This window comes from Coregonus clupeaformis, chromosome 14 (genome assembly GCF_020615455.1).
Source record: "Coregonus clupeaformis isolate EN_2021a chromosome 14, ASM2061545v1, whole genome shotgun sequence".
NCBI lineage: Eukaryota > Metazoa > Chordata > Actinopteri > Salmoniformes > Salmonidae > Coregonus > Coregonus clupeaformis.
In genome coordinates, this window is record NC_059205.1 from 20,618,518 (window position 1) to 20,636,652 (window position 18,135).

The 18,135-nt window shown below is 43.8% G+C and overlaps 1 protein-coding gene across 1 annotated transcript in view; it reads right to left on the reverse strand.

The window, feature by feature from the left end:
- The window catches only part of LOC121581378 (excitatory amino acid transporter 5-like), a gene marked incomplete at its 5' end in the record, with an annotated part of 29,921 nt that extends 13,702 nt beyond the window's left edge, over nt 1-16,219 (reverse strand). The window contains 5 exons of the mRNA XM_041896889.1: nt 1,719-1,952; nt 3,996-4,095; nt 4,446-4,680; nt 9,422-9,464; nt 15,996-16,219. Of these exons, the coding sequence (XP_041752823.1) occupies nt 1,719-1,952; nt 3,996-4,095; nt 4,446-4,680; nt 9,422-9,464; nt 15,996-16,219 (836 nt within the window). The remainder of the gene's footprint in view (nt 1-1,718; nt 1,953-3,995; nt 4,096-4,445; nt 4,681-9,421; nt 9,465-15,995) is intronic.
- Between the last annotated feature and the right edge of the window lie 1,916 nt (nt 16,220-18,135).

The following is an 18,135-nucleotide window of genomic DNA, read 5'->3' on the forward strand; positions in this document are numbered from 1 at the left end:
GCCATCGCCACTCAGCATCATTGGGTGAGTAAGTGAAATTGGAAAGCTTTTTTAGGACTATAATTTCCTCCTCATATTGCACAATATCTGTGTCTCCACACACCTACTGTAGGTCTAGGCTATTAATGGATTGAAGACAAGGGCATTTTTATTGATCTCAGATTCTCAGTTGTCAGTGTCAAAGTAGCCTGTAATTTCGATCATTTGCTAGGTATTAAAAAATATTCAGCTAAAGTTTCCAGTAATCTAAAATGATGTAGAATTGCATGAAATGCTTTTATAATGGCCACATTTTTCCCGAACCCTAGGCTACAATTCCCCCATGTGTTCAACCTCTGCAAGTGCCTTTAATCTACTGATCTATGCCAGTATGCAGAAGCGATGATAATGCATGCAATGCTTTATTATAAATAAATAAAAATTTCATGCGTTCTGGTACCTCAGAGCACCCCGGTCACCCCCCTCTCGGGCTCACTTTTTGTTCCGGCAACTCCCAATGCACTGTCCAATGCAATATCAGTTCCCATTGGCTGTAGTGACCATAACATTGTGGCAATAACAAGGAAAGCCAAAGTGCCAAAGGTTGGGCCTAAAGTCATTTATAAGAGATCATACAAAATGTTTTCAGGATTCTTGTGCTGAGAATGTAAAAAATGTATGTCGGTGTGATGTGTATGAGAAAGTGAATCCAGATGCAGCACTGGAAGTATTTGTAAAATGATTCATGCCAATTGTTGACCTGTTAAGAAACTAACTGTGAGAACTGTTAGAGCCCACTGGATAGATTAAAAAAAAATTTTGCAATAGATTTTAATGCCAAAGACACACCAGACACACCAGAATTGCTTTCCAAGAGGTGTTGAGTGTTCCTTAGTGGTCCAGTCTCAGTCCTGACTTTGCTTGAAAATCAGAGACAAGGTTTGAATATTGCTGTCGATCAATGATTCCCAGCCAAAGTTACTGAACTTGAGCAATTTTGACAAAATCAATGGATATACTGTATGTTGCCCTAGGAATTGTGAAAGTTGGTAGAATCTTATTCAAAATTATTCACAGCTGTAAAGGCTGTCAAATGTGCTTCCACCAAGTATTCACTCTGGGGTGTGAAGACATACGCAATCAAGACATCATTGTTTTTCAATGTTTTATCATTAGAAACATTTTCTATAATTTTCTTTCACTTTGAAAATGTGGAGTAGGTTGTGTACATCTGTAGGGAAAATATCAAATTGTATCCCTTTTTAGATTACATTTTAAGGTAGCAAAATGTGAAGATGGTGCAAGGAGCGTGTAGACTTTCACTAGGCACTATCAATTATTGCCTTTTTCAAAGGTCACCCAAGCTGATGTCTCCATGACTAGATCGAGTTGAGGCCATATAGGGGCCTCAAGGGTTCCATACCAACAGATGCGATGAGATCTGAGTGAGATCAGTGCCATATGATGATGTTTAGAAAAGATGTGACCACACTATTTATTAGGTTAGAGTAGGGGTTGTGCCTGGAGCTAGGGTTAGGGTTATGGCTAGGGTTATGACTAAGGTTAGTGTTATGGCTAGGGTTGTGGCTGGAGCTAGGGTTAGGGTTATGGCTAGGGTTATGACTAAGGTTAGTGTTACGGCTAGGGTTGTGGCTGGGGTTAGGGTTAGGGTTGAGCCAGTGTGTGGACATGAAGCTAGGGTTTGGGTTAGGGTCAGTGTTAGGGTTGTTGTTGTTTACCTGGAGGAGGTTGCCAGGGAGATGAGCAGGGCCTGCAGGATGCCCCTGATGTAGACGATGGGACTTTTCTTGGTGATGAAGAAGTACATGGCCGGTAGGATGAAGAGACCGTGTAGCACCAGCCCCATCACCACGGTGATAGCGTAGAACCCCAGCTTCTTCCCCATGGCCGACGGGTCGTCCATCTCCAGGATCTTACCGGCCACCAGGAACACAATGCCGAAAGGGAAGTACCTGCGGTAGACCAGGATGTTAAGAGTTGTTTACATTGACTCTCATTGTAGGTAATTTTTTTAACCCAAACAGGCTAGTTTTTGGACTAGCTTAGGTCATTGACAGAGCCGGCTCTAGCCTTTTGGGGGCCCTAAGCGAGATTTGGTTGGCCCTGCTCTTGACGGTGGAGAGAAACATTTTGGTTTTTAAGTTACTTTCCTGCAATTCTACACATTTGGGGTGTACAGAAAATGTGGCACTTTTAAAGCAAGGTTTCTGCAGTTCTACACATTTTGCAATGTGGCGGAGAGAAAATTGTGCAATTTAATTAAAAATGTCATACAATTCAACTAATTTCGCCATGGGGCAGAGAGAGAAAATGTACAGTTTTACAGCTAATTTCCTGCAATTCTACCCATTTTGCCATGGCTGAAGATATTTTTTTAACACATTTTCCCATTACTTATACCATGTTAATGATGTGAGAGTGACAAACAAAATCAATGGGGCCCCGCTGGAGGTCAGGGCCCCTGGGCAGCCTGGGGGCCTAAGCGACCGCTTATGTTTCTTATACCTGGAGCCAGCTAACTAGCCTAAATATTCAGAAATATATATATATATATTGTAAAAATAAAGAAAAATCCTTGAATGAGTAGGTGTGTCCAAACTTTTGACTGGTACTGTATATATACAGTGGGGAGAACAAGTATTTGACACACTGCCGATTTTGCAGGTTTTCCTACTTACAAAGCATGTAGAGGTCTGTAATTTTTATCATAGGTACACTTCAACTGTGAGAGACGGAATCTAAAACAAAAATCCAGAAAATCACATTGTATGATTTTAAAGTAATTAATTTGCATTTTATTGCATGACATAAGTATTTGATACATCAGAAAAGCAGAACTTAATATTTGGTACAGAAACCTTTGTTTGCAATTACAGAGATCATACGTTTCCTGTAGGTCTTGACCAGGTTTGCACACACTGCAGCAGGGATTTTGGCCCACTCCTCCATACAGACCTTCTCCAGATCCTTCAGGTTTCATGGCTGTCACTGGGCAATACGGACTTTCAGCTCCCTCCAAAGATGTTCTATTGGGTTCAGGTCTGGAGACTGGCTAGGCCACTCCAGGACCTTGAGATGCTTCTTACGGAGCCACTCCTTACTTGCCCTGGCTGTGTGTTTCGGGTCGTTGTCATGCTGGAAGAACCAGTCACGACCCATCTTCAATGCTCTTACTGAGGGAAGGAGGTTGTTGGCCAAGATCTCGCGATACATGGCCCCATCCATCCTCCCCTCAATACAGTGCAGTCGTCCTGTCCCCTTTGCAGAAAAGCATCCCCAAAGAATGATGTTTCCACCTCCATGCTTCACGGTTGGGATGGTGTTCTTGGGGTTGTACTCATCCTTCTTCTTCCACCAAACACGGCGAGTGGAGTTTAGACCAAAAAGCTCTATTTTTGTCTCATCAGACCACATGACCTTCTCCCATTCCTCCTCTGGATCAACCAGATGGTCATTGGCAAACTTCAGACGGGCCTGGACATGCGCTGGCTTGAGCAGGGGGACCTTGCGTGCGCTGCAGGATTATAATCCATGACGGCGTAGTGTGTTACTAATGGTTTTCTTTGAGACTGTGGTCCCAGCTCTCTTCAGGTCATTGACCAGGTCCTGCCGTGTAGTTCTGGGCTGATCCCTCACCTTCCTCATGATCATTGATGCCCCACGAGGTAAGATCTTGCATGGAGCCCCAAACCGAGGGTGATTGACCGTCATCTTCTTCCATTTTCGAATAATTGCGCCAACAGTTGTTGCCTTCTCACCAAGCTGCTTGCCTATTGTCCTGTAGCCCATCCCAGCCTTGTGCAGGTGTACAATTTTATCCCTGATGTCCTTACACAGCTCTCTGGTCTTGGCCATTGTGGAGAGGTTGGAGTCTGTTTGATTTAGTGTGTGGACAGGTGTCTTTTATACAGGTATTACAGGGAGAGCAACCCTAATCAAACCAGTAACTCTAACTCTGGTCATGACCTCAATGACCATTCAAATACAGCTCTTACCAGATCACTATGGCGACAATCTTCAGGACAGCCTCGTTCAGACTCTGACAGAAGTTGACCAAGGCGCTGCCATTAGGCCCCATTCTACCCAGCATGATACCTGGAGAGACCAACAACAACAAGAACAACACTGAGACAACATGGACACCATACCGTGGGCCAGATTGATTTGCTAATGGTTTGTGCTTTTACTATAGGGAATTGATCAACAGGAGAGAACTAAAGAGTAAAGTAAAGGTTAACTGGATGAAGGGCAGGGACGATAGTGATAGATTCGATGTGTGTGTGTGTCTGTGTGTGTCTATGTGTGTGTGTGTGTGTATGTGTGTGTGTGCTTGCATTCGTGTGTGCGTGCATGTGTTAGTGGAACTGTCCCTCACCCATAATGACACCACAGGGTGTCTGGGGGGTTAGGGGTAGAGGTCAGAGGTCAGTGATGACGTCACTCACCCATGGTGGCGGAGAAGATGACGATCCCCAGGACGTTCATGCCATCGCTGGTCCCGGGCAGCGTGCGCATCTGGATGTCGGGTGGAGGTGTCATGTCCAGGGAGAAGTTCTGGATGTCTGTGCCGTTGTCGTCCTGGACACCGTAGATATAGACCCTCCGGGTGGTGCTCTCCATCAGGGAGGCTGCCACCGTGGGTGGGGGGGCCTTAATGATGGGGATACTCCTGGTACGGTACTAATAAGACCAGATATACATTAATATCATATTAAAGTATCTAACATACACTACCTGTCAAAAGTTTTAGAACACCTACTCATTCAAGGGTTTTTCTTTATTTTTACTATTTTCTACATTGCAGAATAATAGTGAAGACATCAAAACTATGAAATAACACATCTGGAATCATATAGTAACCAAAAAAGTGCATATCAAAATATCAAAACAAATCAAAATATATTTGAGATTTTACAAATATCCACCCTTTGCCTTGATGACAGCTTTGCACACTCTTGGCATTCTCTCAACCAGCTTTATGAGGTAGTCACCTGGAATGCATTTCAATTAACAGGTGTGCCTTCTTAAAAGTTAATTTGTGGAATTAATTTTCTTCTTAATGCATTTGAACCAATCAGTTGTGTTGTGACAAGGTAGGGGGTACACAGAAGATAGGCCTATTTGGTAAAAGACCAAGTCCATATTATGGCAAGAACAGCTCAAATAAGCAAAGCAAAACGACAGTGCATAATTACTTTAAGATATGAACGTCAGTCAATATGAAACATTTCAAGAACTTTGAAAGTTTCTTCAAGTGCAGTCGCAAAAACCAGTAAGCGAAATGATGAAACTGGATTTCATGAGGACCGCCACAGGAATGAAGACCCAGAGTTACCTCTGCTGCAGATGATAAGTTCATTAGAGTTACCAGCCTCAGAAATTGCAGCCCAAATAAATGCTTCACAGAGTTCAAGTAACAGACACATCTCAACATCAACTGTTCAGAGGAGACTGTGTGAATCAGGCCTTCATGGTCGAATTGCTGCAAAGAAACCACTACTAAAGGAAACAAATAATAAGAAGAGACTTGTTTGGGCCAAGAAACACAAGCAATGGACATTAGACCGGTGGATTCTGTCCTTCGGACTGGAGTCCAAATTTGAGATTTTTGGTTCAAACCGCGTATTTGTGAGACGCTGTGTGGGTGAACGGATGATCTCTGCATGTGTATTTACCATGCAAGGAGGTGTTAGGGTGTGGGGGTGCTTTGCAGGTGACACTGTCAGTGATTTACTTAGAATTCAAGGCACACTTAAACAGCATGGCTACCACAGCATTCTGCAGTGATACGCCATCCCATCTTGTTTGGGCTTAGTGGGACTATCATTTGTATTTCAACAGGACAATGACCCACACCTCCAGGCTGTGTAAGGGCTATTTTACCAAGAAGGAGAGTGATGGAGTGCTGCATCAGATGACCTGGCCTCCACAATCCCCTGACCTCAACCAAATTGAGATGGTTTGGGATGAGTTGGACCAGAGAGTGAAGGAAAAGCAGGCAACAAGTGCTCAGCATACGTGGGAAGTCCTTCAAGACTGTTGGAAAAAGCATTCCAGGTGAAGCTGGTGAGAATGCCAAGAGTGTGCAAAGCTGTCATTAAGGCTGTCACGTTGTGAAATGATTTGAAGACAGGCGCAGGAATACGTATTAAGGGTTTAATTTACTCCTCAGCAGTACCAGGGGGATCCGTGGCAGTACCGGGGGGATCCGTGGCAGTACCCCCCCAATGTGCTGCACTAGCAGCAAGACGACACCGGCCTCGGGGACGACCACAGGGACGCGGTGCGGGTCGGTCAGGGTGCCGACGGTGAAAATCCCTGGTCAGCGGAGCGTCCAGGATGTCCACCGCAGGAACCCAGCACCGCTCCTCTGGGCCGTACCCTTCCCAGTCGATGAGGTACTGGAGATGCCCCGCCCGATGCCTCGAATCCAGGACTTCACGGACCGAGCACGTCGGACCTCCCTTGATGTCCAGAGGAGGAGGACCAGGCACCACTGGCCTGAGGAGAGAAACATGAAAAGTCGGGTTAATGCGGTAATTAGCGGGGAGTTGCAAATGGTACGTTACCTCATTAACCCTCCACAGGACTTTAAACGGGCCCACAAACCGCGGGCTCAGCTTCCGGCAGGGCAAGCGGAGGGGCAGGATCTGGGTGGAGAGCCAGACCCGGTCGCCTGGAGAGAAAACATGCTCCTCACTGCGGTGGCGGTCGGCCTGATCCTTGTGCTGACAAACGCAGCGTTCCAGATCTCCTCAGCGTGCTGAAACCACTCGTCCACCGCAGGGGCCTTGGTCTGGCTCGGATGCCAAGGTGCCAGGGCTGGCTGATACCCCAACACGCACTGGAAAGGAGTGATGTTAGTGGAGGAGTGGCGGAGGGAATTCTGTGCGTACTCAGCCCAAGGTAGAAAATCCGCCCACTTCTCCGGCCGGTCCTGACAGTAACACCTCAGGAACCTGCCCACTTCCTGATTGACCCTCTCCACCTGCCCACTAGCTTGAGGACGGTACCCGGAGGTGAGACTGACCATGACCCCAGGTGTTCCATGAACGCTTTCCATATGCGTGAGGTGAACTGAGGGCCATGGTCTGACACAATGTCCTCTGGGATCCCGTAGTGCCGGAAGACGTGCGTAAAAAGAGCCAGTGGCAAAGTCCACCGAGAAGTGAGACCAGGGTCGTTGTGGAACAGGCAGGGAAAGTAGCTTTCCATAAGGGAGGTGTCTGGGTGTCTTAGACTGGGCACAGATGGAGCAGGAAGACACTTAAACCCGGACGTCCCTAGCCAAGGTGGGCCACCAGTACTTCTCAGTCAGTCAGGCGATGGTACGGCCTATCCCAGGATGACCCGACACAGGCTCCGTGTGCGCCCAGAAAAGGAGGCGGTCCCTAACACCCTTGGGCACATATGCGCGGTTCTCCGGGCACTGTGCAGGTGTGGGTTCCGTATGCAGGGCCTGCCGTATGTTGGCGTCCACGTCCCACACCACTGGTGCGATGATACGGAACTGAGGGATGATGGGGGTCTCCTCTTCCTGCCTCTCCTCTGCTGGGTTGGAGCAGGGGAATTCCCTGGCTTGTCACCTCCTCGCCTATTAGTGGATAGAGGGCAGGTCAGGGAAAAATGACCCCTTTCTCCACCATAGGAGCAGAGGCACAGATTCCTCCTCCTCCTACGCTCTGCCTCGGGCAAACGTGCAGAGCACACCTCCATCGGCTCTGGCCATGGAGGAGGTGTAGCCATGGGCTCCGGATTCCATGTAGGTCTTCATCTGGACCGCAGGAGGTTCTCCAACCGGATCGCCTCGGGTCCGCCCGTTTCCCAAACCGCGGCACCCCAGTCCAGGGCCTGTCCGGTCAGTGCCAAGATGACTGTGGCAACCCTGTCTCTCCCGGAGACAGCCTCGGCGTAGCGAGCGAGGTACAGGTCGCATTGCAGAAGGAATCCCTTGCATCTCGCTGGCGCGCCGTCAAAGCGCTCCGGGAGGGACAGGGGTATTCCACGGGACCGGCTCAGATGGAACGGAGGCAGGTAGTGGTGGTGTGGGGGCTGGTGCCTGAACCAGTGCTGGAGACTGGAGGGACTGCACTTTCCCCTCCAACCGCAAGATGGTTGCCAGCACGCTGTCCATGGTGCTGCCGAGTCTGGAGAGACAGTACTCGTGATGCTGGACTGTCTCTACGATGATCGCCAGCTCGGCCTTTCCCGCTGTCTCCATTTTTATGGGTCGATTATTCTGTCACGTTGTGTAATGATTTGAAGACAGGCACAGGAATACGTATTAGGGGTTTAATTTACTCCACCCAACACAAACACGTCTTACATACAAAAGGATGTAACCCAAACAAAGAGCGAGGTGTAACCTCTACACAATACACGGGACGAGACCCGTAAACAACAACAGCACTATACACGGTACTCACGAGACCAATGGACATGGGACAATAATCGACAAGGACAATGGGGAACAGAGGGCACATATATGGGCGGCGCACAATTGGCCCAGCGTCGTCCAGGGTAGGGGAGGGAATGGCCGGCAGGGATGTAGCTCAGTTGATAGAGCATGGCGTTTGCAACGCCAGGGTTGTGGGTTCGCTTCCCACGGGGGGCCAGTATAAAAAAAAATATATGTATTCACTAACTGTAAGTCGCTCTGGATAAGAGCGTCTGCTAAATGACTAAAATGTAAATGTAAAATATACACATACTAATCAGGGGGAATGGGAACCAGGTGTGTGTAATGAGATAAGACAGTCCGAAGTTGGTGGTAATGATCCATGTCAGTGACGAAGACCTCCAGAACTAGTGAACGGAATGAGTAGCAGTACCGGGGGGATCCGTGACAAAGGCAAAGGGTGGCTATTTGAAGAATCGCAAATATAAAATATATTTTGATTTGTTTAACACTTTTATGGTTACTACATTTTTTTTACATTTTAGTCATTTAGCAGACTCTCTTATCCAGAGCGACTTACAGTTAGTGAGTGCATACATTTTTCATACTACATGATTCCATATGTGTTATTTCATAGTTTTGATGTCTTCACTATTATTCTACAATGTAGAAAATAGTAAAAATAAAGAAAAACCTTTGAATTAGTAGGTGTTCTAAAACGTTTGACCGGTAGGGTACATTAATGTCATACTGAAGTATCTAACATGTTATGTATAGATAGATATACAAGCTATGTATGATATGAAAAAGAATCGGAATTAGTTAAAGATACTGTATTGAATTCATTCCTGTCACTAACGGTCACCCATAATTTGGTGAATTTGTATTTCAAACATACACAGACTTCCATTCAAATAATCTCATTATCTCATTAATCTCCTATTAACTGTATTTCATGCTTTGGCACTCCTCCTAAAACTCTTTAGGATACTATATACAGTATGATAATGTCATGCTACTCACCTGTTGGAAAGTTGCTTGGACCAAGTTGGCTGGGAACATGTTGCTAGAAGGGAAGAATATAGAAAAGTGTTAAACTCTGTAGCTGTCTGACAGGTTACAGAAATGAAAGTGTTAAGATAACTGAAAAAGCATTATTCAAAATGTTTCAATCAAACTTTTCCATGTAAAGTTAAAATCTGTTATGTGACTAGACTTTCCTATAACAGGCATGGAAGCACAGCATGTTCCATATGAGGAGTCAGAGAACTTGACCACATCCAAAAGCTTTATACTTTATAACCTTTTTTCGTACTCCACTTCTCTCATTCACATCATCTTGTGGATAACCAGAAACGATGTACACAATGTGTCAAACCAGTAGCAGCATTTTCATTAGAATAAGACTGTCAGTTGGCCCTAAAACATGTGTGTATTATTACACCAATGCTATTCACCTACTGCTCGTAATTGATCAATTAATTTATCTGATTGGTCAGATAGTTGTGGCCCTCAGGCTTCAGGACTGTGATTGAGTAGCCCTAGATAAAATTATACACAAAGCTCTGATTATGATTAGAATGTATTTTGGATTGGTAAAACGTCAATCCTTGCAGTTGAGAATATAATTATGCTGAATAATAATAAACTACATTCATCAATCTGACTCCATTATTAGGTGAATCAATTCTGTAGGTCATAAACGTATACCGATGGATCTAGCCAGCTTGAGAGTCTCCGTGTCCCCACTCGGTACTATAACTACATGTTTTCTACGATAGCTTTATGTGATTATTAAGTGACTTATAGGACTTATGAGCTGTTTATAGCAACCACAGTCCAAGCTTTAATTTATCAAGTCTATCTTAGCCAGAGATGTCAAGTTAGAACCTATGCATAATGCTATGTGTATAGTGTAAATAACATTTACCAATAGACCTACTAAATTATGAACATACAGTACCAGTCAAAACTTTGGACACACCTACTCATTCAAGGTTTTTTCTTTATTTGTACTATTTTCTACATTGTAGAATAATAGTGAAGACATCAAAACTATGAAATAACACATATGGAATCATTACTACATGATTCCATATGTGTTATTTCATAGTTTTGATGTTAAAAAATAAATTGTAAAAATAAAGAAAAACCCTTGAATGAGTACGTGTGTCCAAACTTTTGACTGGTAGTGTTCAGTCAATCAAAGAGTTTACTCTACAAATGAGGAATGCATTTACTCAAATCAACTAATGCGATTTATTAGTCACGAATGAATTGACACAAAACAATTACAGTGTACATAAAATACATGATACATTACAGTATAAGACAGAGGAAATTACTTTCTACTAATAAGACACACATCTTTTAATGTAGCTTGTAAAACAAGTTCTCAGTTAAACCAAAGGAGACTCTGACCTTTTATCCATGGAAAAACGGAAACTCACCCCCAAACTACATTAACAATACTTTGCACTCTGCTGGTGAAAAACAAAAGCCAGGACATCACACCCAGATTCAAATCTAATCAAGTCAATGAATTTCAATGTTATGACCAGACAACAGGAATATGCCTGATAACCGGTCAACCCAACACACAATTTTGACCTGGTCTCTCTGAAAATATATCAAACGCAATAACACATATAAAAATGTGCAGCTCTTTATGCGCTCTTGAAACCATCCAAGCACAACAATTTAATTCACAAAATTACATTCACAACCTCAGGTCCAGTTTTAATCACTTTCAGCCTTGAAGGCACCAGGAGACAAATGGAATCTCCTGTACATATGGCCATCAATGCGGACAATGCCATAAATTGTGATTGAAGTGAGAGACACCCGGCCAGGTGAAGTAAAGTCAGACTCATGTGGAAGTAGAGTTAGCCGGTTACCTGACTCGGCCCAGCGGCCCCACGCCAAGACTCTTAACTGCTAGTTCTAATAGGAGTCTTAGATGCTGTTATAATAGGTTATAATTTGGTCTCTGACAAGGACGTCTTAGGACATAACTCACTTCCCAGCTTTATGTGGCCATTTGCAAGACATCTGTATATGTATAGTGCAGTAATTGTATTAATAATTTGGCTATTTATATGTATATAGTGCAATAATAAACAACATGCTCGCTAAACATTTGTAAAATTCATTGTATAAATAAAACGTGATTAATTTGTTGATTGATGGTTTGAAGAAGAAAACGTAGAGTTGAAGTCGGAAGTTTACATATACAAACTATAGTTTTGGCAAGTCGGATAGGACATCTACTTTGTGCATGACACAAGTAATTTTCCAACAATTGTTTACAGACAGATTATTTAACTTATAATTCACTGTATCACAATTCCAGTGGGTCAAACGTTTACATACACTAAGTTGACTGTGCCTTTAAACAGCTTGGAAAATTCCAGAAAATAATGTCATGGCTTTAGAAGCTTCTGATAGGCTAATTGACATAATTTGAGTCAACTGGAGGTGTACCTGTGGATGTATTTCAAGGCCTACTTTCAAACTCAGTGCCTATTTGCTTGACATCATGGGAAAATCAAAAGAAATCAGTCAAGACCTCAGAAGAACAATTGTAGACCTCCACAAGTTTGGTTCATCCTTGGGAGCAATTTCCAAATGCCTGAAGGTACCACGTTCATCTGTACAAACAATAGTACACAAGTATAAACACCATGGGACCACGCAGCCGTCATACCGCTCAGGAAGGAGACGCGTTCTGTCTCCTAGAGATGAACGTACTTTGGTCCGAAAAGTGCAAATCAATCCCAGAACAACAGCAAAGGACCTTGTGAAGATGCTGGAGGAAACAGTTACAATAGTATCTATATCCACAGTAAAACGGGTCCTATATCGACATAACCTGAAAGGCCGCTCTGCAAGGAAGAAGCCACTGCTCCAAAACTGCCATAAAAAAGCCAGACTACGGTTTGCAACTGCACATGGGGACAAAGATCTTACTTTTTGGAGAAATGTCCTCTGGTCTGATTAAACAAAAATAGAACTCTTTGGCCATAATGACCATCGTTATGTTTGGAGGAAAAAGGTGGTTGCTTGCAAGCCGAAGAACACCATCCCAACCGTGAGGGGGTGGCAGCATCATGCTGTGGGGGTGCTTTGCTGCAGGATGGACTTTTTTTTACACTTCACAAAATAGATGGCATCATGAGGAAGGAAAATTATGTCGATATATTGAAGCAACATCTCAAGACTTCAGTCAGGAAGTTAAAGCTTGGTCGCAAATGGGTCTTCTAAATGGACAATGACCCCAAGCATACTTCCAAAGTTGTGGCAAAATGGCTTAAGGAGAACAAAGTCAAGGTATTGGAGTGGCCATCACAAAGCGCTGACCTCAATCCTATAGAAAACTTGTGGGCAGAACTGAAAAAGTGTGTGTGAGCAAGGAGGCCTACAAACCTGACTCAGTTACACCAGCTCTGTCAGGAGGAATGGGCCAAAATTAACCCAACTTATTTTGGGAAGCTTGTGGAAGGCTACCCGAAACGTTTGACCCAATTTAAACAATTTAAAGGCAATGCTACCAAATACTAATTGAGTGTATGTAAACTTCTGACCCACTGGGAATGTGATGAAAGAAATAAAAGCTGAAATAAATCATTCTCTCTACTATAATTCTGACATTTCACATTCTTAAAATAAAGTGGTGATCCTAACTGACCTAAGACAGGGAATTTTTACTAGGTTTAAATGTCAGGAATTGTGAAAAACTGAGTTTAAATGTATTTGGCTAAGGTGTATGTAAACTTCCGACTTCAACTGTACATAAAATGTGATTGATTAAAACAAAAATACTGATATAGAGTATTGAAGTGCAGTATATTTAAATCACTAGGTCATACCTGTTGTAAACTGTGTATGTGACCAATAAATTGGATTTGAATTTGATTTGATTTATAGTACATTCCATTACTAAGTAATCCGTTCCGGTCCTCTATGAGACTAAAGCCTGCTAATAAACCCCTCTGGTAATCAAACACAGTGTGGATCAGAACGAAACACTGACCTCAATGCCACTAATTACACCTCACCATCACACACGTTCATACACACAACACATTAAACACACACAAACAAGCTCTCGGCCATAAGAACACACACACTTGGACATGCACACGCACGCGTGCACCGTGCACAAACATGCACAAAAACAGGCGCACGGACTTAAGCACACATATACACTGGCATGATAGATGAAGGCAGGGAGGGAGACTCTAAAGGAGCTTTAGGGTAAATCCTGAGCACAGCTGTCCTCTGGGATAAAAAAAAACACGCAGCAACAAGAACGATAGACAGGATCCCTACTCCTGTCCTCACGTACATGTACCACAGCTGCTGCCTAGGTAGATACCAGGGTTGGGGTCAATTCCAATTCCACATGTTCCTCGTTGAAAAGCATTAAAGAGAATTGGAATCGGAATTTCAGTGTACTTCCTGAATTAACTAGAATTTAAATGGAATTGACTTCAACCCTGGTAGAGATAAACAGGTCATTTTCTCACGCATTTTAAAAATGGCACAGTGCTTAGCACTCACCTATCATTTGTATCACTTCTCAAGTTTTTAAAATATAAATGATTGTGCAGTTATCTTCTGCATCAGTTTCCCACGTTTAACAGCACGTAACAGGCTACTGCACGTGCTCAGCTCTAATCAAAATATACACCTGAATGAATATACCACCTATACTTACACAATGACAATAAAAGATAGTCAATGTTCCTTAATCAGTTATTCTTAACAGTAATAAAGTAGTTATAAAGTAGTAATAAAGTACCATTGTCTGTGTAGAGTCTCTCACATGAGGTCTCTGTGTGTAGGTAAGGGCCACAGAATCCCTCAGTCTTGCTTAACATACACTTTTTCACAGTATAAATCTGATGACCTGTTACAGTTTCCTGATGCAGGACAGCACATGACAAGGTAGGTGTTCAGCTCTAACAAAAAAAAGACACGTTTGCCAACATGTATGCGAACAAACATGAATGCCAACTTACTGTCTTTTTTTCTTTATTACGATTACTATAAAAGATGGTAAATGTTTGTTAATGATTAATACTTAGCGATAATAAAGTAATAATAAAGTGCAATTGTCTGTGTAGTAAAGCCTCCCACGAGAGGCTTTACTACACGAGAGGCTCCTGTAGCTCAGTTGGTAGAGCATGGCGCTTGCAACGCCAGGGTTGTGGGTTCGATTCCCATGGGGGGCCAGTATGAAAATTGTATGCACTCACTAACTGTAAGTCGCTCTGGATAAGAGCGTCTGCTAAATGACTAAAATGTAAAAATGTAAATGTCCCTGTGTGTAGGTAAGGGCCACAGGCCTGTGACTGGGAGCTGTGTAGGGCCACAGGCTAAGTGCTCATGACAGTGGCCCACTGACCGACTGTTATGGTGATACACACAGTGATGCTCTGAGCCTGTCTAGCGTGTCCCTGTGTGTAACCCTAACCCTCACCCTCCATCCCTCACCTGGCTAATTAGCTTAGCTGTGACCCACTGACAGAGGAGGCATTAGGCTTTACTTCCTGTTCGTGTCACTGAGACACACACGCATACACACACACACACACACTCCGTGAGACTGAGACGGCACATGACACAGCACACATGGTTAACCACCAGGCTGGCTGGGAGAGAGACAACCAAACGCAGGAGGTGTAGGAGCTTCAAAGCTGGAATCCATAGTGGTGAAACTGTGATGTCCGTTACGTCAAACAACAAACACTGTTTCTTTCCCTCTGACATCATTGCACATCATTGCGCGCACGGTAGAACATCAGAGTATGTACAGCAATTTGTTTTTATACCACGATGCTGGATGCTAATTTCCTCAGAACAAAAACAGGAACAACTTCGCCTAGGAGCAGCGGTTATATTTTCAATTAAGCAGTTCATAGCTTAATATTTTCCAAATATATCAGGGCCTTATATTTCCAAATATCTTTTCAAATATTACCCAAATACCTCTGGCACAGTTGAATTAAACAGTTAAAAACTCTCACCGGAGAAATGTGAAAAGGACTGGTCTGGGTGACGAGGTGAAGCTAAGAGCTGGAAGCCCCTTGGCTGCCTGCTACAATCTCCACACGGAACGCACAGGCACACATGCACACACGCACTCATGGACACACGCACACTCTTGTACATGTCTTAATGGTTTTATGAAGAAAAAAAATCTAAAGCCTGCCTCAAACGAATTCTGATGAAGGGTCTTGGGAATCTGCAGTTGCCAGGTTACTGTGTAAAGCACTTGTAAGAAATGTTGCTTTTATAAAAGGGGCTATGTAAGTACATTTGATTTATTGAACAGCAAAGCCTTTAGCATGTCAACAGTCACAGAGTACAGAGGCTTGAAGAGAAACGGATAAAGTTATAGTAATATTCCTGTCTTGAATATGTTTTGCACTGGGGAAACAAATGTTGTGTTTATTGTAAACGTGACTAATAAAACCCCTCAACCTTGGAACCCTTGAACCATTGAACCTTCACTGTAGGCTGATTTTAGAACAATTAAATTCAGTAGGACACGCAACAACAAAGGTCAAAGGTCAATTTAATTATATCTTACCGAATTAGATCGAGCAGGGCATCAGCGGAGCTCATGATTGGCTTGCCGCTGTCCTCATTGTCCTCCTTCTGGGCGGCGCCCCCTGGGTGGATGATGGTAACCATGAGGATGCCCACCACCACCGCCACAAAGGTGGTCCACAGGTAGTAGGAGACGGTCATGATGCCCAGGCGGCTGGAACACTTGGCATCCAGGGCTGCTAGCCCCGACATCAAACTGGAGAGAGCGAGAGAAGAGAAACAGAATGGTTAGGAAGGGAAAGAGCCAGGCGGATCATCACAGAGAGAGGAGACATAGAGAAACAGAATGGTTAGGAAGGGAAAGAGCCAGGCAGATCATCACAGAGAGAGAAGACAGAGATAAACTGAATGGTTAGGGGTCACTTGGTAGACAAACACCCCACACCGCACTGGATAGAGGAGCATCCAGAGACCCCTACCAGACCACCAAGGAGCCCCAGTCCCCCTCAATACCACACCAGACCCAGCACATCCCACAGGACCCACCCACCACCAGAGCATCACTACCTCCATCAGCACAGCCAGACTGGACCGGGCCCAGCCTACTACCCCACACCAGACCACCACCTCTACCAGACCAGAGAGGCAGCCCCCTGGCCCAGATCTGCCCCTCCACGGACCCAACAGCAGGACCAGCGCGGCTACGCGGAGGCCCTCAGAGGACAGGAGAACTCTGTAGGATTGAGTGAGATTAAACAGCTCCTTCAGTATATCTGCACTAAACGCATGCACGCACTCATGCAAGCACGCACTCATGCAAGCAAGCAAGCAAGCAAGCACGCACGCACGCGCACACACACACACAGCTATTGTACTAAAAGTTCACTTGTTCAATTAATATAAAAATTAAAAAAGAGAACAAATGTTTTCTGTTATCCATTGTTTATCTCACTCTTAACTTAGTAGTTACTGTATTTGACTGTGCTAATCTTTCTTTTTGCAACATGAAATCGCGATCAGTTAGCATGTGGAACATTCAGGGCCTAAACTTGTCAACCTTTGGACTGAAGAGTTTAGCACTGGAGTTTTAAAAAATCTGAAAGATGTTGTCATCATTCTGCAGGAGACATTGTGTAAGGCAGACATTGTCACTCACTGTCCCACAGGCTACAGAGAGGTAATTGTGTCATTACAGAAACACAGATCTGTCAATAGAGGCAGAGACTCTGGAGTGTTGATAATTTTGTACAAATCTGAACTACAAAATGTAATTGATCCCCTCAAAATTGGTAAATATCACATTTGGTTAAAACTGAGAAAATAACTTGTACTGACAGAAAAATATGTGTTACTTTGTGCAATATATATCCCCCGCTCAGAATCCCCATATTACTCAGAGGAGACATTCCCCACCATTGAGGAAGAGACGTGCTATTTCCAGGCCCAGGGAAATGTGTTGATCTGTGGGGACACAAATGCGCTCACAGGAACACTATCTGATCTAACGACCACACGAGGGGACAGCTTTATTACAGGCCATACTGTTTCTGTCTTAATCTCCCCCATAGAAACACATTTGTTGCAGCTCTGTCAAAGCCTGGGTCTGTAATTTGTTAATGGTAGGTTACAGGGGGACTCTTTGGGGGAGAATCATCTATTGTTCACCTATTGGCCACAGCACAGTAGACTATTGATTACAGACATTGACCCTTTCTCTCTCAGCTCATTCACCATCAAGCCACTAACACCTCTGTCTGACCACAGCCAAATGACCTTGTTCATCAAAAGAACAGACTTGGAAACAACCACACATTCACAGCCCAGTGAGCTGTACAACTTCAGAAATTCATACAGATGGGCCCAAAACAGCACAGAAGAATACCAGAAAGCAACCAGTAACCAAAATATCCAAACACTCTTAGATAACTTTCTGGATACCACATACACTCATAGTAAAGAAGGCATCGATATAGCAGTAAAACACATCAACAAAATTTTCAGGCAAATGACAAAGAAGCACAACTGAAATTGATTAAAAACAATAACTTTTAAAAATACAGATGACCACTGGTTTGATACAGACTGGAAAATGATCAGGAAAAAAAATGTGAACACTATCAAACCAAAAGCACAAAGACCCAAATAATGGTGAATTACACCTTCATTACTGTGATACTTTA